The sequence below is a fragment of the Rosa rugosa genome, chromosome 5 (genome assembly GCF_958449725.1).
Source record: "Rosa rugosa chromosome 5, drRosRugo1.1, whole genome shotgun sequence".
Classification (NCBI taxonomy): Eukaryota; Viridiplantae; Streptophyta; class Magnoliopsida; order Rosales; family Rosaceae; genus Rosa; species Rosa rugosa.
The window spans coordinates 26585162-26608943 of NC_084824.1; the positions used below are offsets into that span (position 1 = coordinate 26585162).

Here is a 23782-nt window from a genome sequence, read left to right on the forward strand (position 1 = left end):
AAAACATTTTCCTTCGATATGATTAAGCAGGAGGCAAGGTGTCACATCTTCCGACTGCCATTTACTGCAATTTGGCATTCTAATTCTCCAATCATTGCTTCACAAATAAGAGGAGGAACTACCTGGTTGGTAAAGACGATGGACATATACCGCTAGCATAAAACTCCTTGGCTTGTTTCCTCTTTACTGTTAAAGGATTTGAATCGGTTCACCTTGTTTGACTATAAATTGCCGCTTGGTAAGCATTAATTGCAAGCAATTTACAAACTCGATTGTAATTTCAAATCTTGAAGAGTGTGACCAGCATGGCCCTGACAGAAGATTTCTGTTTCAGAGTCCGATATGCATCTATTCCACGACTAATATGCAATTCAATGATCACAAATTGATTAACAAAACATAACTACAGGATTCAAATACAAATCTCGTCTTTCAGATCCCAATTTTTCTTATTGGTATGATTACTGGTGACAGACTGTCTAGGAGTAGGGCAGACAAACCATGAATGTTTGAAACAAACAAGATAACTATTAACTCATAAAAATAGTGAGACTCTGAAAACTCCAATTGAGTTGAGCATAATACTTCTACATTGTTTAAGGAAGTTTGGAGTGACAGGAAGAAGTCCGAACAGACTTCTATTAAAATCCAAACTCTACACTAAATTGAGCAATAAATTACTATGACTAGATGTCTAGCACAATAACATATAAATAACAAAGGACCCAGCTAGCGATAGGTTTCACAAAATAGTCAAAAAGATAAAGCCTGGTGAATGAACTGCTTAGGCAGTGGCGGCAGCACCCTTCCCCTTCTTCCTCTGGAGCTTCTTCATGTAGAACTCAAGCTCCTTACCTTCCAAGATGTACCTGACAAAAATATGCAGGAAAAGAATTAAGATGATGCAAAAACAAATCCATACAGAACATACTAAGCTCATATTATTAGACTCACCCATCAGCTCTTCCACATTGTCCAGGACGGGAAGACATGCAGGCCAACAATCTACCACCCCCAAACTGCTCTTCAATGTGGGAGTCCAGTGTACGAACTTGCACACGCTTCTCAATCTTTCTGGTTAGATGATTACTCTTCTTTGTCTCCTCCACAGGAGCTGCTTCTGCCTCCTGCTTATACAAATGCAATGGATATTGTTAGTTTCATTCCAAATATGCACTAGACAGCATACAAACACACAATCATAACACAAGATCATTTTATCGCAAATTATGGGCATGGAAATGTGGTCCTGTCCATGGATACATGTGTACACTTGAAAGTAAGTTTGGGCTTGCTTTGTTTCTCCTATCAATTTTTTTCTCATAACCACAAAGTTTTAGTCCTTTCTTTTCAAATACAGGATCCGCAACCAACAATAGCATTCAGATTTTCTAAAATAAAACAATCTGAGATATTGCTTAAAATAAAACTACTCTACTAAGCAGGAGAATGTATCGGAAAGACAATGAGTGCAACAAAAGCAAATATAAAAATAGCCTAACCTAATATGTCAGACAAGTAAACGGACAGCAAATCTACTTCCAAAATGACACACGACTCATATACCCATCTACCAGGAAGGGATACGCTAGGGATCATAGTATGAGAACGTCTTGTCCCTGATATACACTAGGTAGGGGGTACCGGTTTGCTGCTTGGATTTTTGGTTCTTGAGCCACTTTTGAAAGTGCATTCATATATGTACACATATAGGCAGAAGGAGGAGCTAACAAAGTTTGCCTATGTCGACAGCTTTTGAAGTTAAAACTTAAAATCCTTTTATCCTTTTTATTCCCAATATATATAATGGTGCATGGAGGCCTATGCATACCCACAAACATTTGAAGTAGAATATAAAGATATATTTTCTGGTAATTTAGATATTTTAATTTCAGTAAGAAAATATTCATATTTCTAAAGCCAGAAACTAAAAAAAAAAAAAAATGTTCTTCTCAAATTATGACAGGTAGGAACTTTGCATCATCAAATTGTTTATCTTCAAATCACCTTAACATTTAACTTATTGCAGATAAAGGTATCTAACTTCAGAAAGATTTTACATTACCTCTGAAGTATCCTTCTTAGCAGCAGCAATCTTTTTCTTTTTCCCAACCTCAACATTGTAGTGCTGAAGGTACCATTGCCTAAAAGGGGCTGCATCAACTTGGACAATTGCACCTTTGACAAGGGTTTGTGTTCTAACAAGTTCATTGTTTGAGGCATTGTAAACCACATCCAGAAGACGTGTTTTACGAGTAACAGCTTCACTACCCCATGAAAAGTTGCCGGTGTCCAACCTGAGAGCCCTCCACTTCACATTACCTCCTCGGACACGGATTCGCCTCACAGTCTTGTTGCTTGAAAGCTTAGTGTTTGCAGGCTGACGACCGAGCTCATACCTTCATATGGCAAACATGTGAAACACATGAGAAATTTGGCTACATATCACTCTGGGATACTCAAAGCAAAAGAAAGAAATGGCATTGACCTCTGAAATTGCAAATGAATTCAAACAACATGTGCACTGGGACAAACTGTTTCAAAATGGATTCACAATCACCAAAACTGATATTTTCTATTACTTTCCTCACTATGCTGCAACCCAAGGACAAGCTTTTAAAAGGGTCTATCGATACTGTGCCATAAGAAATTATCTAAAGCCTACACGCAATTCACATTCCCTTGATTGACATCACCAACTCCCAATTAAAATTTGATTGCTTAAATACCAAAAAAAAAAAAAAATCATCACAAAAAGTAGTTAAAAATATGACAAAATCAATGAAACTAAGCTTATATCAATAGACCGACTCCGATATAAAGCAGAAAAACTGTAAGAAACTGCATCCTAACTACATATTCTATTTAGCTTTATCATACTCATCATGTCAATCACTCCAAGTCCAGCCACAGCATAATCTAGAATTAGTAAAACAAAGTTTATAGGCTAAGCTGAGACCAGAAGAAAGCAACAAAAGCAGAGACCAACACTCATAGCAGCTCTGACCGCGTTATGAACCCACAAAAAACACAAGCTCTGACAGATCTCTAATCCAATCAAATCAAATAAATAAAAAATAGAACCACAAACAAGTTCACCAATCTCAGAAAATAAGGCAAAAGACTAAAACCCAGGCATATGGAAGTATGAGAGAGAGAGAGAAAATGAAAGAGGAAGTAGGAAGGAATTACTTTCTCTTCTTCCTCCAAGCCTTCTTCTTGCCTCCAGTGGCACGCCTCTTGTGCATCGAGTCACGTGAGATACCTGCAAGTCGACGCCACTATTAGCCATAATACTGAGACTGAGACGACCAGAGGGCAAGAGAGAGAGAGAGGTACCCATGGTTGCTGAGCGAGAGAGAGCGACGGCGAGACCAGGAAACGAAAGCTCTCCGCTTCTCTTCGGCTAAAGACTAAACCTTGACGCCCGCCTCTGCTTAAAAGAGGGTGGCTCAGAAACCCTAGACAACTATTATACCAGGATTCAGGACATTTTCGTCATTTCGTAAAATAGGATTTTTTGGTCCAAAGTAAATCGTTAGTCTTTTTATTCTCGGGTGAAACTGAAATATTTCATCAAAGCAACTGACGGAGAGGGAATCAAGGAATCAGTGATTACCATCAATCAACACAATTACGGATCAATCAGCATTTAGTATCATTAATGTAATCGATATTTCCGTTGTAATTCTATCCCTATATAAAGGGACTATGAAATGAAATGAGTAGACCAATTCCAATTGTCATTTCACTTTAACACGTTATCAGCACGAGCAAGAATTTTTTTTTTTTTTGTTTACAGCTGCGGCAGAAAAGAAGAAAATATATTTTTTTCTTCTAGGGTTTTGGTTGTTGTTTTTTTTTCGACGGAAAGAAACTAGAAAATTAGGATTTTTTTCCTTTTGGCTATTTGCTCTGAGCGTGCTGATAACGTGTTAAAATAAAATGACAATTGGAATTGGTCTACTCATTTCATTTCATAGTCCCTTTATATAGGGATAGAATTACAACGGAAATATTGATTACATTAATGATACTAAATGCTGATTGATCCGTAATTGTGCTGATTGATGGTAATCACTGATTCCTTGATTCCCTCTCCGTCAGTTGCTTTGATGAAGGCACACAATATGTTTTTCCTTTAACAAATATGGCATTTTTTTTTTTTTTTGCTTTCTTTATGAAACGCTCGTTTTTCTTTCAGAAATTTTTACTTTTCTCTTTCCAAAACTCTTTTTTTTTTTGTTCATGCTCCGTTCGTAAGTCTACACTGCTATGGTTTCTTTTTACACTAAGTTAAGAATATCACAATTAAGTGCATTGACGAAGGGAGATCTCCTAGAATATCACAATTAAGTGCATTGACGAAGGGAGATTCTATGTAGTTTTCTTAGTGTAAACTGAGATTTGTAGTTGTGTAGGCTCTTAAATATTTGAGCGACAATGTATTAGTGGATGGTACATGTATTCCCTTACCTGCTTGACCATTGAGTTAGGGTACAAGCATATGGGGTTTATTTGTATGTGTTGTTCTAGCTTTGGGATTAAATAAAATCTCTATTACTCTGTCAAAAAAAAAACTGACTAAAAAAAATGATGATCAATCACCCTCACATGTAATGGTAGAAAAATTAACCCAATAGGGTTGGTCTAATGGAAGCATGCTAGGCTACAAGTGGGGCGGACGCTGCATGACTTCTCCTGGTAATAGGAGGTCCCTGGTTCGAACCCCAGGTTGTGAAAAAAATCCCTTGGGAAAGGGTCATACCCAAGTTGCTCCCCATCCCGGAGTGATAACTCACTCAGCCACCATTTTGTTCACCTAAAAAAAAATGATAGAAAAATTATTTTTTAATTTGAGTTATTTTGTTTTTTTATCCTTAGATTGCATTTAAAGATGATTCAATATAGGTTGTGTTTTTTTGATGAGGTAAAAGAGAGGCTTGATAAGGTGACTCAATATATATATATATATATGGTCTTTTTAGTGAGGAATCCTTTTATTTGATCATTTTAAGGGACCGCTTGTAAGATCCACTTTTCGATCTCATATTGCCATCTTGACCTTTGAGTTTTTTAAGTCTCCATTAGTAGATCACTTCTACAAATTTTCAAAACCATTCATGTTCACAATGATAAATCAAGATTATAAATAATTTAACCATTATTAATTTGACTGAAAATTTATATAAGTGATTTGCTCATGGAGACTTAATAATCTAATAGTCAATTTATTAATATGTGATCGAAAAATGGGTCCCACAAGTCACAAGCAATCTCTTAAAATGGCAAAAAAAAAGATACTTTTATGGCACGTTTACTTACTTGGAATGAAAAATAATCATGAATCGGAGACAAGTGGAATGGGAGAAGAAAGGAATCGGTATTGATTCCGGAGGAATGATTCCTAAACCCATCTCCCCCCTTCGTAATCAAATTCTTGAGTATTCAGGAATCGATTCCTGATAAATAGGTGGGACCTACACCAATTCTCATTCCTTCATGTGTTAGTAAACACAGAAATTCTTTTACCTGGAATCATTCTGATTCCTTTATGTGTTAGTAAACACAGGGGTATTTTTACTCCGTAATCATTCCATTCCATTCCAAGTAAGTAAACGTGCCCTTAGCAGAAGGGCCCTATATATATATATATATATATATATATATATATATATATATATATATATATATATATATATATATTTATTCTAGTGAGAGACCCCTGTTTTTGGCCATTTTAAGGAATCGTCCAGTAGACCAACTTTTTTTTATCACATATTGGACTCTTGACTGTTTAGTTTTTACTTCTCAATGAGTAGATCACTTCTGCAAATTTTCAGCCAAATTGACGATCGTTAAGGCATTTATAACTGTGATTTACAATTACAAGCATGAACGGTTCATGTTGGACATGTTTGGTTCGTCCATTGATTTAATCTAGTTCAATACCTTAACGGTTATTAGTTTGGCTGAAAATTTGCAGAAATGATCTACTCATATAAACCGAAGAATTGAACGGTCGAGATCCCAATATGTGATCGAAAAGTTGGTTCAATAAGCGATCCCTTAAAATAACCAAAAAAATCCCTCACTAGAAGACCCTATATATAGTGCCCTTCCACTAAGGGATCCTATTTTTTGGACATTTTAAGGGATACCTTGTGGGACCCACTTTTCTATGCCATTTCAGCATCTCGACAATTCAATTTTTAGGTCCTAGTGTATAAACCCTAGTGTATAAATCATTTCTGCAAATTTTCAGCCAAATTGATGATCGTTAAGGTATCGAACTAGTGGCACGTTTACTTACTTGGAATGGAAAATAATCATGAATCAGAAACAAGTGGAATGGGAGAAGAAATGAATCGGTATTGATTCCGGAGGAATGATTCCTAAACCCATCTCCCCCCTTCGTAATCGAATTCCTGAGTATTCAGGAATCGATTCCTGATAAGGAGGTGGGACCTACATCCATTCCGATTCCTTCATGTGTTAGTAAACGCATGAATTCTTTTACCCGGAATCATTCCGATTCCTTTATGTGTTAGTAAACGCAGGAATGTTTTGCCCCCGTAATCATTCCATTTCCTTCCAAGTAAGTAAACGTGCCCTAGATTAATAAATGGACGAACAGAATTTGTCCAGCCTAAACCGTTCATGTTTATAATTGTAAATCGCAGTTATTAATGCCTTAACGATTATCAACTTGGCTGAAAATTTGCAAAGGTGATATACTTATATAGACCTAAAAAGTGAACTGTTGAGATGTGAAATTGTGATTGAAAAGTAGTCTAATAAGCGATTCCTTAAAATGACAAAAAAAATCCTTCACTAGAAGGGCCCTGTATACACACACACACATTTTAATTTCAAACTTCTTATTGTAAAGTGTAGTTTATTATAAGACAAAAAATTTATATACACCATAATATTGATTAATTTTTAACATTTTTGTTTTGATTTTGCTAATATTAAAAAAGAGCATGTAGCCTAAATCAATGGTCCCGAGAAACTTGTGACACCATAATTCCATTTGTGAATGGGTGGGAAGAGTTTCATCACAGAACAATCAACCACATTGCTTACTCTATGACCACATCAGAGGTAGTGATACATGTGATGTGAAGTTAGAGCCTCAATTAAGCTCAAACAAGCAAACCAATCATAACGATGCTTGATCCGAATTATTTACTTTTCTCGTAGGGCAAAGATTGATGTTAGAATCATCAATTGAGCGACTAGTAAACCAAGTACATTGTACACCAACTACTGCCGGTAAACCCCAAATCTAGGTATTGTACACCAACTACCGTTGGTAAACCCAAATCCAGGTATTTAAGGAGGAAACAGTTCAAGAAACTATTTCAATATGACCATGTTCTACGTGATGCCATAAGAAGAAGAAAAACAAGAGTTATGGATCTTTTGATTCGAGTAAGCCATAGTTATAAGATTTTATTACTAGATGATGTATATGTGCCCCCTGACTGAACACATTTACTACGTAGTATTAGACCATCTCCAACGGATTGGTCAGTTGCCACCTGGAAGCCCAACGATTACTTTTGACTGTCCAAACTATTCTCCAACCGATATGCCTTTTCCACGTGGATTAAACATAAGCCTCTGCTTTGTCAAATTTGACAGCTTCTTCTCTTTCTGTCTTTTATTTTTTTATTGTTTCTCAGTGCATCTCTCTCTTTCCTTCTCGCATCTTAATTTCTTTCTTCATCTCACCCAGAACTTCAAAATTTCAGAGAAGGAAACACTTTTCCTCTCTTTAAATTTCTTCTCTCTTCTTGAATATCAAGAACATGGATCAAAATTTTTCAGATTCATCTTCAGATGCTGCAAATGAGGAATTTTGGAATCTTGCCAATTCATCATTAGACGAAGAATTGATGAATTTGCAGATTATTGCTCTACAAGATAATGGAAGAAGAAGGTGTCGGGGCTCAGTTTCTGGTTGCATATATAAAGATAGACAACGATTACAAGGCCACCAAACACTCTACAACGATTATTTTGCTGAAAATCATGTTCATGAAGAAGTTGTATTTCAGAGGAGGTTTCGGATGCATCGACATCTTTTTCTTCGAATTCTAGCTGCGGTAGAAGCTCATTACTCCTATGTTGTTCAAAAACGAGATTCAGCAGACCGTCTTGGGTTATCGTCTCTACAAAAGGTTACTGCTGCAATGAGGATGCTTGCCTATGAAATTGTGGTAGATGTTGTGGATGACTATCTTAGAATCAGTGAAACCACTGCAATTGAAGCTATGAGAAGGTTTGACCAAGCCGTTATTGATGTATTTAGCACTGAATACTTAAGAATACCAACTTCTGATGATATTTCCAGATTGCTATTGATCGGTGAGAGTCATGGGTTTCCTGGAATGCTTGGTAGTTTGATTGTATGCATTGGAAGTGGAAGAATTGTCCGGTTTCTTGGAAATGTATGTTTTCTCGTGGAGATCATCGTGAACCTTCATTGATTCTTGAAGCTGTTGCTTAAAAGGATATTTGGATATGACATTCTTTTTTTGGATTACCAGGCTCTCACAATGATATTAATGTCTTTGAGCACTCACCTTTATTTGTCGACCTCCGTGAAGGCTGAGCCCCTCCGGTCACTTATAAGATCAATGATCATGAATATACAATGGGATATTATCTAGCCGATGACATATGGAGAAACTGAGTTGCTTTTATTTCCAATAGCTTGTTGTGAGAAATTGAGTTGTTTATAGGGGTCAATTCAATGGAGCATATGTAATCTGATATTTATTTTCATTGGTTTATGAAATGAGTTTTGAAGGGCAGCTTCTCTTCCTAGAGATTACGGCAGGAATTGTGTTGTGCAGACTGTTATAAATGCAGATGAGTTAAATGCCTAGTAGGTATTTGATCAAATGCCTCACTCAACTCTTTTGACAACTCTTTTGATTTTTTAGATTTTGTTTTGTGGTTCTGTTGTGCAGACTGTGATAAATGCAGATGAGTTAAAGCATGTTTCTATTGTTGTCATGTTTCTATTACCTAACATAAAGGAAAAGAAATTGATGAGTTAAAGCATGTTTCTATTGCTGTCATGTTTCATTTAGGGATATATCCCTCTTGCTGTCAATCTCAAAGATAATATTTTCTCTCCTTTTGTTATTGTGATTGAACCATCTATCATAGTGCTTTCTCTGTTAGCAAAACCAAATCTTCTTCATGTATGATGTGCATTCATCTGTAACATTGTTCATCATCAAGTATAAAGCATTATCTGTCATGTGACTAATACTCTGATAGTCCACAGATCTATTTCTTATTACAATAGTAATTGACAATACACAGAGTAGAACTCTGACAACAGTAATTTATGTTCTTATTAGTTACACATGGTTGCCTTTGTCTTCAGAGTGACAACCTGTGCTTGTAGCAAGTATCTTTAATTGTAGAAATGGTAGTCCTTAGCGTGAAGTATTATATGCCTTAGGTGGTTCTGTTGTGCAGGCTATGCAAGTCGAAGGTCAATTGAATTGAGTTTCTAGTAAACATGTAGAATAGACAAACAACTTTATTATCTGCAATGCCTACAAGGTTTGTGCATTATTGATTATATTTGATAACTCTTTCAATAACACATGAGTACCTGCTCATCACCTACCTCTTTCATATCATATATTTCTCTTGATTTGAGTTGGTGTGCATTAAATAGGATTGTTGTGCATTGAATTAGCAGTAGAGTTGGTGTGCTTTAACATTACTGAGAAACCAACACGTTAAGGAATTAGAAATTATATTCCTTAAAACACTCAACTTCCTTAAGATCTGCATACTCCTTAAAACCATCAACTTCATTCACTCCTACAATAACTCATCCCGGTTTCACTCATACAATAACTCTATATATCCAAAATTTTAATTTTTTTTTGCTTGTTCCCCAACTAATCTCAGTACACAAGCACTATATAATTCAGCATTCTTTTCTCAATATGTATTTTCATCTTCTTCTATAGATTCTCAATATTCACAGGTTCCCAGTTTTTTCACACAAGACTCAGACTATGAAAATACTGATGAGGTCTCTCAAATGGCTACCAAAAGGCCTCCAAGAGGTCCTGGCTTTAATGTAGAGGAGGATTGACTTCTTATCAGTGCTTGATTGAATACTAGTATGGATTCAATACAAGGCAATGATCAAAAGCTTCACACTTTTGGGGGGGGGGGGGGAGGAATTACAGAGTACTATCATCGGTACAAGTCCTTTGATAGTGATCGTTCACAATCGATGCTGACACAGTGGTAGGGAAAAATACAAAAGGTGGTGAACAAATTTTCAGAATGTTTTGCAGCTATAAATGAAAGACATGAAAGTGGGAAGACTGAACAGGACAAGGTAAACTCTATTTGATTGGCTACTCAATACAATGTCTTCAAAGTAATGCCTCTAAGCACCATGATATAATTTTTTTTTTACTCTCTTCAAATTGCAGATGCAAAGAAGATGTTTGAAGCACAAGGAAAGTTTCGGTTCAATCTTGATCATGCTTGGATTTTGTTGAGGCACCAACCAAAGTGGATACAATTAATGCAAGAGCTGTACAACAAGAAAAGTAAGACAATGTCTAAATCTTGTATAACTAATATCTCATCATCTTCAACTACAGGCACTAACATAGATATTGAAGAAGACACGAACACTTGCTTTCCAGTGTCTAGACCATCGGGTAAGAAGGCTGAGAAAAGAAAGCTGAAAGAAACCACTAATCAATTGGTGCAAATTCAAAAATTACATCAAGAGAAAAGAGAAAGAGATGAAAAAAACTAGAATTATATATATTAAAATAGAATTATATTAAAAAAAAAAGGAGGAAAACGACATAAATAGAATTATATATATTAAAATAATATTCAAATTTAACATCTCCATTGGAGCTAAAATTAGTCAAAATGTTAACATGTCAATTTTACCATGTCATACGTCAAATTTAAATTTGACCAAAGCTAAAAGACAAAGTCATTGGAGACGCTTTAAGACCATCTCCCATAAGAGGGCTAAATGGAGACCTCTAGCCCTTTTTGCTAAAATATGGGTTCCAACAAGAGAATGTCCAAAGGGCTAAAGGTGAAGAGGGCTAAAATAGCCCTATGGCTGGCCCTTTAGCTCTTGTGGGACTCACTACAAATCAGCCTCAATTAATTGATTCTGATGCAATGCTAGGGATGACAATGGGGAGGGTAGAGTACGGAGATTAAATTACCATCCCCATACTTGACTTTATTCCACATCCCCATACCCGCCTCAATCCCCGTGATAAGATACTGGGGATTAATCCCCGTGATAAGATCCCCGTTCCCATCCCCATTGGGGATTAGGTTCTCGTACCCGCCCCAATCCCCGTTAACAATATTACTAATTTATTATATAAAAATTCATACAAATAATTATGGATTGTAAAGTATGAAGTTAAAATCAAATATTAAAATAAAATAAATTTCTTATTTCAATCCAACAAAAACAAATACAAGTCTAGCTTAAAAATGAATAATAAAAGTCTGCATTCGACAAAAGAAATTCCACAATCAACTGCTTAACCTAACAACTTGCTCATTCACTCCAACAAGGTGATGTTCTCTTGTACATGCAGTATATTTACTTTATATACCAGAATTTAAAAGATGACATGTTGATAAAGATTTTTTTATTAAAAGAATGTTCCTTTTTTGAAAAATATTTATTAACAGAATTTAAATATTGACAAAAAGATGAAGTTTACATAAATATTTATTTATAAATAATATCAAAAATATATATAATAAATAATATATATATATATACATATATATATATATATACATATATATATATATATATATATATATATATATTTCATATAATTCTTATTGGGTGGGTATGAGGATGAGGATCAAAATATCATACCCGCCCCGTACTCAATTTCAGAATTCGAATACTGGGGATCCACATCCCCGTTACCCGAATTTCTCCCCGTTAGGGTTGAATACTCGATGGGTACCCTACCCAATGGGGATTTTTGTCATCCCTATGCAATGCATGGTTTGCATTCATTTCAAAGAAAAATTCAATGGCCCATAATAGAGAACCGTTGTAATCCAACGGTATGTAATTAAAGACTATAATTAGGTGTGAAAGAGGCTAAAACTAGTCGTTGGCTTCATTTTTTTTTTCAAAGAAAAATCCAATGGCCCATAATAGACAGCCGTTGTAATCCAACGGTATGTAAAATATTATTTAAATAAAATAAAATCATAAAAATTGAAAAACATAAGTAAAATCATAAAATACTTGAAATGACTAAAATTTAGCTCTGCCTTACTGGGGATGGTTCACTTGTTCATGAATAAAAAATAATATTTCTGGGGCTAAATTATAGCCCTGACCCCAATATAGCTCCCTCTTACTCAAGGTTTCAAATTTCTTCAAAACTACCGAAATTTCCATTGAAATTTCCGTAATTTGGAAATTTTCGTAATTTGAAAGTAGCGAAACGAAATTCATATGGTATATTATTTTCGTTAGAAGTTTCCCGAAATTTTTTAAAATTTTCTGTACATTTCCGCGAAATTCTTAATTTCTGAAATATCTACACACACAAAATATATTTAAAAATTCACACCGAAATTTTGTTCGAAATTTCTCCAAAATTTCTGTCAATTTGTATGCCACTGACAATGAAGTTTTTTACTCATATTTTCATAGAGAAATATGAATTTTTGATTTTTTTTTTCCAATCAAGTTGAATACAACAAAAAACCTTTTTGTTTTTATTAGTGTTCTAAAATTCGGCCGCCTAGGCGCTGGGCGGTGGCTCTCCGACTCGAGTAATGGAAAATCGGAGCTATTGGGCGGGCTGGAGTTAGGCGGCCGCCTAGGTAGTTTTAGGAGGATCTGGGCGGACTTAAGAGGGCTAGGCGGATCTGGGCGGATTGGGTTTAGAAACTGCAATTTTTTTCCAGAATCACGAATTCGATCTTCTCTATTCTCAATGAGATCAGATTGTACTCAAGTGGATGAGATTCGCTTTCAAATTTCTAACCCAAAGAGTGAAATCGTGAGAGAGAGAGAGAGAGAGAGAGAGAGAGATTTCGATCCAGCTATTGGAGAATGGAGATAGAGAGGGAGAAGCCTTCGAGGTCAACCTGGCAGCTTCTATGAGGAAGGCAGCGCAAAGGAGGCTCGAGGGCTTGTTAAGGAAGGTGGCAAGAGCCGACGAAGGGGGACGTCAAAACTGTGGTCCGGCGGAAAAACGGAGGGGAGGAGAGCAGGAGGAAGAGAGAGAACCTTGTTTCGTTTTTTGGTGTTTCACGTTTTCTCTTTTTGACTTGGTCTTCCACTCTGCCCTAGGTTCCCCTCTTTAATTCATTGATTATGTTTAAATCATCACTGGAAACTTGGAATAAAATATAGTTTTTATAGGATATCTTATTATTCTTTTATTATAACTTATAATAAGTCTTCATGTATTCATTTAAAGTTTATATATACTCTTATATATATTTTTATATGATATAAAAATAAATTAAAAATTAAAAACCGCCTAGGCGCTAGTCCCTTGGCCATCGCCCGACTAGCGCCTAGCGATTTTTAGAACCTTGGTTTTTATCTGCTATCAAAATTATTTTCAAAATTCATGTACTTGGAAGCAGTATTGTATGATACTAAATAGAAGTAGTTCAACCATATGGATCGAACCACATCGTAGTAGCTCTTATTATTAATACTTTATATTGCTTTTGTTGTACTTGTTCATTTTCATTCATGAGATTTCGGTATTACGTCACCTCCCCCCCCCTCGCGGTTGTATATTTCTAATTATTAGTGAAAAATGCGTGATGGCTAAGCCTCCCACTGGGTTCTAGCCATAAAAAAAAAAAAGTAAATCACATTCACATTATCAATATATAGCACAATTATAGTTACATATAGATAAAAACAATAGTTTAGCAACATACTACAATATTGATTAATTACTCATCCATATTAAATATCATAATTCTATTATAAATGTATAATTGTAGAGAGGCTACCTATTATAGGTTAGTTTAGTCTATGTAAAAGTTTCGTTCAAAAATATCATTTTATAGATGCAATTAATGTGATTTCTTTATTTTTAGGGTTCTTGACCCATAACACCAAAATGAGATAAAATTGGTCCACTTACACCACTAAGAGATTTTTATTCTCACTAACCCCATTTAACAGCTAAATGACGATTTTGGTCTTCAAAAGATTAAAAATTACAAACTGCCACTCAGCCTCTCTCATCATCATCTCTCTCTCTCTCTCTCTCTCTCTCTCTCTCTCTCTCTCTCTCTCTCTCTCTCTCTCTCTCTCTCGGAACGACCGGTTCCTCTTCAAGGTCTCCTCTGAATTCTTCAGCCTTTCTCATCATCGATCTCTCCCTGTCTCCTACCTCTCTCTGCCGGCGACTTCTTCTTCTTTCTCTCTCTCTCTTCGCTGGCAGCCGAATTCTTCTCCTCTCTCTTGCAACCACCGGTTCCTCTTCAAGGTCTCCTCCGAATTCCTTGCCAGGGAGACGTCCGGGATCACGATTGAGATCCGCGACCATCTCGTCGGCACCGTTTGATTGATCCTCAGCAACTTTCTTGAACTGAAATCCAAGATCCTATCGGAGCATCCACTCTTGAAGACGACGAAGCAGCTCCGGTCGGAGCTACCTCGCCGGAGCCAACACCTGATAGGTTATCTTGGAGTCGAAGCTCTGAAGCATCGGCGAGAATGGCATCCAACTATTGATGAAGCAGCTCAGAATTTTTTTTTTTAAGTAATGGGACAGAAGGAAAAGGAAAAAAAAAACAGTTTTGAATGTCTATTGGGGCCCAATAGACGTTTTAAAATTGATATAATCTCTTCCGCTTTTTCTTTAAACAAAGTTTTATTGTCTAAGTTTTGGGAGATTAGTTCATATTCTGGCAACCGAAAGTTCTATTGGAGGATAATAGACGTCTATTGAGGGGTAAAATACATGGCTGATAGACGTCTATTGGGGGCAATAGACTATTGGGGTAATAAACGTTTATTGAGGGGTAATAGACGTCTATTAGAGGGCAATAGACCTCTATTGCCCCTCTATTGGGGGGCAATAGATGTCTATTATTGGGGCAGTTAACCTTTCCGGTGAGGTTTTCTGAAAAGTCCGATGGGCGGTGGCCGGTGACCGGAATCTGGAGGCACGTGACCGAAATCCAGTGAAAGTTGGCCGGAATCCGGCGGCCGGTGATCGGGCTCTGGCGAAGCCTCCTATGGTTTTTCTCTCTTCCATTCTCTCTCTCTCTCTCAGTAACAAAGGGGTGAGGGTAAAATTATATTAAAATAAAAAAATAAAAAAAACTTAATGGGGTCCGACCTCCTTAGAGTGTTTTGGGTAAGAGGGAATTAAAAAAACTTAATGGGGTAAGTGGGAAAAGAATATTTAGAAATAGGGTGAATAGACAAAAACCCTTATTTTTAACCGAAAGTGAAACTTTATCCAAAATTTCCTTAAATTTGAAGTACTGAAATCGAAACCAAAACCGAAACTGAAATTGAAATTTGAAACCTTGGTCTTAGAGTAAGTCCACCCGTGGGTCACCTACTATTCACTACTTTTTATGTGTATTTTCATTTTATGAGTCACAGACACAGTGTATTTAATGCCATGGGTTACCCTGGGTCACTTTCTGAGTCACCCTAGTGACCTGCAAGCTAACCTGGTGACGCAGGTCTTATTGAAAAATGTACCCGTGAGTCCGAGAGTGAAAATTAACACTAAAAATCAATGAATAATGACCCATTAACCTAATGACACGTTTACTTACTTGGAATGGAAAATAATCATGAATCGGAGACAAGTGGAATGGGAGAAGAAAGGAATCGGTATTGATTCCGGAGGAATGATTCCTAAACCCATCTCCCCCCTTCGTAATCGAATTCCTGAGTATTCAGGAATCGATTCCTGATAAATAGGTGGGACCTACACCAATTCCCATTCCTTCATGTGTTAGTAAACACATGAATTCTTTTACCTGGAATCATTCCGATTCCTTTATGTGTTAGTAAACACAGGGGTATTTTTACTCCGTAATCATTCCATTACATTCCATTCCATTTCAAGTAAGTAAACGTGCCCTAATAGATAAACTTGCTCTTATTGGGACACGCAACCCAAACGGCGTCTTGTCCAACGTCAGAGTATCTTTCTTCCATAAATACACATTCATCATTACACCTTTCTTCTCTTATTTTCTATTCCATTACTTTCTCCGAGGGCCTCAAAGCTTTCACATATCTCACTGAAGCAGACCTCCAAACTCCAAAAACATTAGAAATTCTTACTAAGCAGGTAATGCATCTTCTCTTTCCTGAAGTCTGAGACTTTATGAGTACCCATTCACACAAGTTTCTAATTTTTCTCATCTGGGTTTGTTAATTTTAGTGTTTCTGCATGTTGACGGAGAAGCCATGGGAAATCCCAGCATTGAAGCTATGCGACACATAGAAGAGATCAGGACAAAGAAGTTCTCAATAGGGAAGAATGTACCAAACCCATTAACTCTTGATCTTCACCATGCTGTGGCCAGCCTATCTGCAGAGCTGTATCAGAAAGACATCCATTTCCTGATGGAGCTCATACAGGTGTTTTGTTTGTACAAAAAAGAGTATCTTTTACTTCCACATCAAAATGGTAGTGACCCTTTTTTTTTATTTGTGAAATTTGTTTTTGGGTTTGTAGAATGCTGAAGACAATGAGTACAAAGAAGGTGTAGAACCGACTCTGGAGTTTGTGCTGACCGAGAAAGACATAACTGGGACTGGAGCACCAGCTACTCTTTTGGTTTTCAATAATGAGGTTGGCTTTTCCAGGGAGAATATAGACTCCATTTGCAGCATTGGCCGTTCTACCAAGAAAGGGAAGAGACGTCAGGGCTTTATTGGAGAGAAAGGTAATTTCTTGACAAAGAATATTTCATTTGGGAACGTTTGTCGAAATTTTTTTGTTAAAGAGTTTGAAACAGAGGACTCTGGAAGTCTTTCCTAATCATCCAATTTTTATTAGGAATTTCATGACCTAATGTCTACTGAGGAATTAATTAGAAGGTTTTCAGCTTTGTAATGTTTTCCTCGATGTGAAACTAGGATATTCGTTTTGATTGATAGTGTTTTCTGCAAAACTTCTATTTTCTTATGCTCTGCATTTCTGATACTTTTTGTGATAAAAGCTCTTTGTTAAAGGTTTAGTCTTTTTCTATAGTTCTAGACTACTTTGATTGAAGTCAAAGTTTTGGTCCATTGTTTGTGCCTTGGTCATTTTCAAACGTGATAGTTGGTTCTTGAAAACATTGTGTTCTAAGTGCTTTTATTTGGGACAGAGGACTAAGTGGAAATCTTTATTTGGGATAGAAAGGCCATTGGGATGTCAAACAAGGAATAAGCTAATTTTTTTTCTTGGTAAAATCGATCAAGGGTTGACGTTTGAGCTTTGTAATTTTTTTAATTGGACATGAAAATATGATCTGTGCTCTTTTTGCTTGACAGTGTTTTCTGCAACACTTACCTATTGTGATTTTATATTTGTTTTCCTTTCTATGATGCAAGCTATTTTATAAATTCTGGTAAAGACTTTTTTTGTATTTCTTAGGCTAATTTGGTCCATGGTTTTGATGCCTTCCTCATTTTCAGACTTTATTGTTGGGTTTCAACTGACTCTTTGGATTTTTTCTGTTAATTTGTACTTTCCTAATTGTTGGATTTAGACTTTCCTGTGTTTCTTAGACTATTTTGGTTCTCGATTTTATGACTTCCTCATTTTTAGACTTGATGGTTTAGCTTCTTTATGAAACTGACTCTTTGATTCTTCTCTTTTCAAGGAATCAATAAATTATTTGGTTTCTAGACTTCACTTTCTTCTATATCGTCTTCAGATGCACTTTTTGTGTTGATTGAACAATAATAGGTCCAGATGTATTCAATATTTCTTTTAGTTGCATGCATTTTATTTGTGAATTTACTTTATGAAATTTCGCCAATGATAAGATTATAAAATGATTTTTATAAATTATTGATTATCATGTTCAACTCATAAGATCAATGGTGCTTGCAGGAATTGGATTCAAAAGTGTGTTTCTTGTGAGTTCACAACCTCACATATTTAGCAGTGGATATCATGTCAAATTCAGGGAAGAACCAAACCAGGTCTGTGGTATTGGTTATATAGTTCCTGAATGGGTTTGGACTGCAGATTTGTCAGTATTAACGATTCAGGCTGTGTATGGGCACGGCAAGGACTTGCCAACAACTACATTCGTACTTCCTCTAAAGCGAGACAAGGTGGAAGCAGTAAGAGCACAACTGTTGGAGCTGCACCCGGAGATTCTCTTGTTCTTATCCAAAATAAAGCGGCTATATGTACGTGGGTGTGATCCTCAAAAAGCTGATGATGTCTCAACATTATCTATATTTAGTGAGACTGAACATACAGAGTTAAGGAGTAAAACAGCCAATTCTCGTGTTGTGCAACTTTCTGTAAAGGAAAAAATGTGTGATACTGAGCAGTTGTGCAAGTATTACTTGTGGAGAGAGGAGTTTCCAGTGAAACCTGGGAATAGAGTTGAAATAAGGATGGATGTGGAGAAATGGGTGATTACTCTTGCTTTCCCATTTGGAAAAAGGCTGAGAAGAGGAACATCTCCTGTTGGTATATTTGCTTTCCTGCCAACAACAATGGTCACAAACTTCCCCTTTGTAGTTCAAGCTGACTTCATCCTTGCTTCTTCGCGCGAATCATAATTTTGGACAATTCATGGAACATGGGAATTCTTCAATGTGTCCCATCAGCCTTTGTGAATGCATTTCAACATTGTGTGGGACAACTGAACCTCTTTTCTTCTTTAAGTCAGCCATTTGAGTTTTTGCCTGCTCAAAACTCGCCAACGCCAGAGTTTAATACAGTACGAGAGTCCATTAGGACTAGGCTGCAAGGTCTAAACATAGTGCCCTGTAAAAGATTTTTTGGTGATAGTCTTTCCTCCAAGCTGCCTCGACGTGTAGTACGGATCAAGCCAAAATTTAGGGACTTGGTTGTTAAAATTAAAGCGGAAGGTGCTGTTTTTGGCAGTTCATCTTCATCTTCATTGAAGAGGGTCTTGGATTCATCTCTGGATGTTGAAAAATACAGGGAAATTATGAACTTTCTAGGTGTGGCATATGCTGATGATGATTGGTACACAGCTTGCATCAACTCTTGTAATCTTTTGTTGTTATCAGATGAAGTCTACATTGAACTGCTTGGTTTTTTGGCTGATAATGATGCAGAGTTTGACTCAGATAGCATTGAGACCATACCTCTTCTTAAGTATACTGATCGGAAAGGGAGTCCAGCCTTGTGTACAATTAAAACTACAGAAGAGGAACTCAAGATTCGATATGCTATGGGCCTGGAGCTTCACACATGGCTCAGCAAGTGCAATATGGAGTTTGGCTGTCCTGATAATGTGTATTTCTTACCAAATAAGACACTGGAAGCTGTTTTGAATCACCAGAAAAGTCATCCCCCAAAGCGACGTTATAGAAAGAAAAATCACGTGGAGAGTTCATCTGTCTGCAATTGGCTGAATAGAAGTGCTGGAGTGAAATCTCTTTCAGCATATGATTATGCTTTCTTACTTTTGAATCATGTATCGAAGAAGGAATCCAATGTTGCAGTCAGATTATCCAATTTCCTTTATCTTGCCCACAAGGAAGGCTTCCTCACTGAATATGAAATATCTGATCTTTGTGGTAGGATTCCAATTGTTGATGGGTCTGATAAAGTAAGAGTGCAAAGAACCATAACTTTGGTCCCTTCATCAGGGAGCAAATGGGCCAAATTGTTTGGACTTCAAAATCCATTTGCTGAACAACATTATGTTGATATAGGGGATGTTTATGCTAAAAGCAGTTTGTTTCTTGGGAAATCTACCCCTGAGAAAGAGCTTCTGCATTTTGTTGGCGAGTATAGCAAAGCTACGGACATACCCGACTTGTGTCCTCCAGATGTGGTGTTACAGATCGCATCTCATGAACTCTCGAGTGAGCAGGCCTTTTTACTCCTTGATTGGATCAGGTTACTGCGCACCAAGAATTCATCCATACCCAAAAACTTCATTGAAAGCATTGAAAATGGAAAGTGGATGAAGACATTCTCAGGTTATAAATCTCCACGAGAGGTCATTTTTCCAGATGAAACAGGAAAAGCTCTTTTTGATTTGATGAAGCATGTTCTGGAGGATGTTGCTATTTTGGACCAAGAATTTTATATGAATAAAATCAAACTTTACCAAGATGAACTGAAATTTCTTGGTGTGCGGCTTGGATCTGAGAATATAGGGAAGCTGGTCACCACTCGCTTTTTGTCTCTCGCATCTTCTGGAATGAGCAAAGAATCCACATATTCTTTGCTAACTTTCATTAGCTTCTCTAGAGGGAGGAGCATGGTTGATAATGGTTGGTTGGCTGTTATGAAGGAGAAGAAGTGGCTGAAGATGCTCCGAGGTTACAATCCTCCCAACGGATCTATTCTTTTGCTGCAATCTGAGATAGAAGTTGAAAACTGTTCAAAGATTACAAATCTTCCGATTGTTGATGAAGCATTCTATGGAAGCAGATTAGGTTCATTCTTATCTGAGTTGAGGCTACTTGGAGTGACATATGATGCGGATGTGGTCCAAAGATTGATTGCAGAGAACGTAAATCTAACTTCAAATCTGTCTTCTATGACTGGTGGTTGTGGTTTGCTGATTCTTAAATGTGTTAGATGGTTGGGATCTGGAGCTGCAGGCTTGATTAACAGGATTAAATGCCATCCTTGGGTAAAGACAACTCTAGGTTTCAAAAGCCCTTTGGAAACTGTTCTTCCTGATCCTAAGTGGTTTTCTTTGCTCAGTACTCTTCAAGTCCCTGCCATAGATGAATTGTATTATGACAATGCAATTAGGCAATTTGTTGATGAATTGAATGCAATGGGAGTGGTAGTTGATAACACTGGAACAACTGTGATGATAGCTGCTCGGTTTAAATCCCTATTGTCTTCCTCTAGCTTAGATCCTGCCACTGTTATGGCGCTGTTACGTTGCATCAGAGAAATGAATCTAACTATGTCTTTACAACACTCTGAACTGCAGTGGCTGCTGTCTGAAAAATGGTTAAAAACTCGGCATGGATTCAAGACTCCTGATGAATCAATTATTTTCAGCTCTAAATGGGGACAATTGATGTTGTTTGTTGATCTTCCTCTAATTGATGACGTGTACTATGGTACTGGCATATATAAGTTTAGGGATGAGCTAGAGAAGTTGGGTGCCATCACCGATTTTGAACGAGGAGCTCCATTAGTAGCTAAAGGTCTACACAGTCCTATTGAAGCTGAGCTACTTGATGCAGATGGTATTAGATCATTGCTAGAGTGCATAAAGTCTCTGATGTCCCGATCGCTTGATGATCCCTTAGTGGGAGATTTTCTGAAGAACATTGCAAACAGCAGGTGTTTGAAGACCACAAACGGTTATAAAGTGCCAGAAGACTGCATTCTATTTGATTCATCCTGGGAATGCATTCTGAACAGGTTGGATGCACCAAGCATTGATGAAGCATTTTACAGAACTGACATTTCTGCTTACAAGAATCAATTGAGAGATGTTGGTGTGAAGGTAGATCCTCAGGATGTTTGTTCTCTTCTTTCTGGGCATCTTTTGTCACTGACAGACACAGCTTCAATAACAAGGATATATAGCTTCCTCAACAAGTTCCAGTGGAGTCCTAAAGTTCTAAATAAGTGCAACTCTCAGGTGTGGATTCCTGAACCAAAGAGTAAGGCAGGGGCATGGGCAAAATCTCAATGTTGTGTACTTCATGATAAGAAAAATCTGTTTGGCTCTTGTTTGTTCAGTCTGGACAAATCTTACAGTAAAGAGCTTCTCCCCATTTTTTCTTCAGCCTTTGGAGTTCCTGAAAATCCATCTATCAAGGATTACTTGCTGCTATGGGACATTTGGGCCTCAATGAACAACTCTAAAGTGACAGTTGAAAAATGCAGCTCGTTTTGGAAATGTATTGTTGACAACTGGAATCCACACATTGAAGAGACCCTAAAACAGAACTTAACAAAAGTACCTGCCACAATGTCCATGTCGGGGCAAATATATCTGATCAGAAAAGAGGAAGCATTCATTGCTGATGATTTGCAACTGAAAACAATTTTTTCGAGCTTTGATAAGGCACCTCTGTTTGTCTGGTTTCCCAATAGCTCGTCTTCTGTTCCTCATAGAAGACTTCTTGAAATTTATGAATCTCTTGGAGTTAGAAAGATCTCTGCATCTGTTAAGTGCACTGTGAAGGGAATGCTATCATCAGAGCATTGGGAAAAGGTTGAACAAAATAATGGATTGATTGGCAGGAGTTTGACCAAAATTGTTCTGGCTTTTCTTGCTGGTCCTGAGCTGAATGTGCCGTTCAAAGAGAGACTTGAGGCTGCAAAATCGATGAGTGTACTGACAGTGTATAAGACTGACAAACCAATTAAAGTCTGTTATCGGCTAATGCCATCCGCAAGTACAACAGTGGATGTGGAAAAACTGAAGCTGGTTCTTTGGGAGAAGGATTCTAAGCGGCTGTTCATTGATAAATCAGGTTATGATGGAGGAAAATGTGATTTAGAATTCGTTACTTCTTTTGCCAATGAACTGGCACAAGGAATACTAGCACAGGCAAGACCCGCAGCTGCACATGCATTAAGCAGAATTATCCAAATGGCATACATATATGGTTTTAATGAGAATGAAGTGGAGTTTTTGCTGATGACTGAAAACTTAGAGTTATTTTTGGAAGATAAGAAGTTTCTTGATGATGCATATCCTGTTAGCCAAAAGCGCACAAGTAAGAAGCTAGAGCAATTAGGTCCCTCAACACCAATGCCTACCTGCAAGAAGCAGCGTAAGTGATAATGTGTTATTGGTGACCATGAAGTTATATTTTGATGTATTTTGGTAATATTTCTTATGTATATGGGTCTGATGTTGATATTCTTCTGCTGACCCTCAGTGGTAACCTCAGTGTTTAACCTATCTATTTGTGCAGTTTGGCACACTATTTTGTATGTCCCTTTTGAAGCGCAATGTTGCGTGAATTTACCGTTTTGAATGTCTACAAGTTAGTGGATGAGCCTCTTAACGGAGTTTTAACTTGTGATTTTTTCATTGTGATCTCATAGTTACTTACGAATTCGTCTCCTCTTGTTAGCAACTTAGCAATCAACAGAGCTTGTGACGACGTTGTTTACTAAATTACTAGACAGCTTTACAGTACGCTTACCTGAATTACTTGTGTCAAGACTTGGACGGAACTGCTGTTGCTTTTTGTTGCTCATGTGAGCAGATTAATTATGTATCGGGATAGAATGTGCTACTGAATGTAGGATCATCCAGTTTTGTTTTTTTTATTCTGTATGTTATACTCATACAAGATAGCTGATTTCTAACTTATGACTTGAGATACTAGTACTCACCGGTGAATTTATTATTTATTTTTAACCTGAGGTACTGATTTTTTTGTTCGAAATGATTCTGAGGTCAAGGAAACTTTAAAATGGACATCCTGAAGGTAGAACCTAATGTGAATACCATCTTTAGTTTGTTGTTACTTTACTAGATTAAAATGAGTTTCAGTTAACTTACTGGATCAAATCCTTTGTTACCCAAAATGCTGGACGGATGTTCT

At 37.0% G+C, this 23782-nt stretch overlaps 2 protein-coding genes across 2 annotated transcripts; one reads left to right on the forward strand and one right to left on the reverse strand.

Moving 5' to 3' along the window:
* Window positions 1-530: 530 nt before the first annotated feature.
* On the reverse strand, window positions 531-3496 carry LOC133712165 (small ribosomal subunit protein eS8). Its single transcript, XM_062138249.1, has 5 exons — window positions 3340-3496; window positions 3193-3265; window positions 2066-2399; window positions 955-1127; window positions 531-869 (listed from the first exon to the last, which is right to left on the reverse strand). The coding sequence occupies exons 1-5, from the start codon at window positions 3341-3343 to the stop codon at window positions 785-787; spliced, it is 669 nt and encodes a 222-aa protein (XP_061994233.1). The 5' UTR covers window positions 3344-3496; the 3' UTR covers window positions 531-784.
* A 12791-nt stretch (window positions 3497-16287) lies between these two features.
* On the forward strand, window positions 16288-23366 carry LOC133707981 (uncharacterized). Its single transcript, XM_062133437.1, has 4 exons — window positions 16288-16376; window positions 16470-16669; window positions 16767-16977; window positions 18135-23366. Exon 4 carries the CDS (start codon window positions 18841-18843, stop codon window positions 23005-23007), a length of 4167 nt encoding a protein of 1388 aa, XP_061989421.1. The 5' UTR covers window positions 16288-16376; window positions 16470-16669; window positions 16767-16977; window positions 18135-18840; the 3' UTR covers window positions 23008-23366.
* The last annotated feature ends 416 nt before the right edge of the window (window positions 23367-23782 follow it).

Bases quoted from the DNA above. Each gene is read 5' to 3' on its own strand.
- LOC133712165 (XM_062138249.1), bottom strand. The intron at 2,400-3,192 runs GTAATTCCTTCC...TGCCATATGAAG, and splicing joins GCTTGGAGGAAGAAGAGAAA to GTATGAGCTCGGTCGTCAGC. The intron at 1,128-2,065 runs GTAATGTAAAAT...TTGTATAAGCAG, and splicing joins CTAAGAAGGATACTTCAGAG to GAGGCAGAAGCAGCTCCTGT.
- LOC133707981 (XM_062133437.1), top strand. From the start codon at position 18,841: ATGGGAATTCTTCAATGTGTCCCATCAGCCTTTGTGAATGCATTTCAA.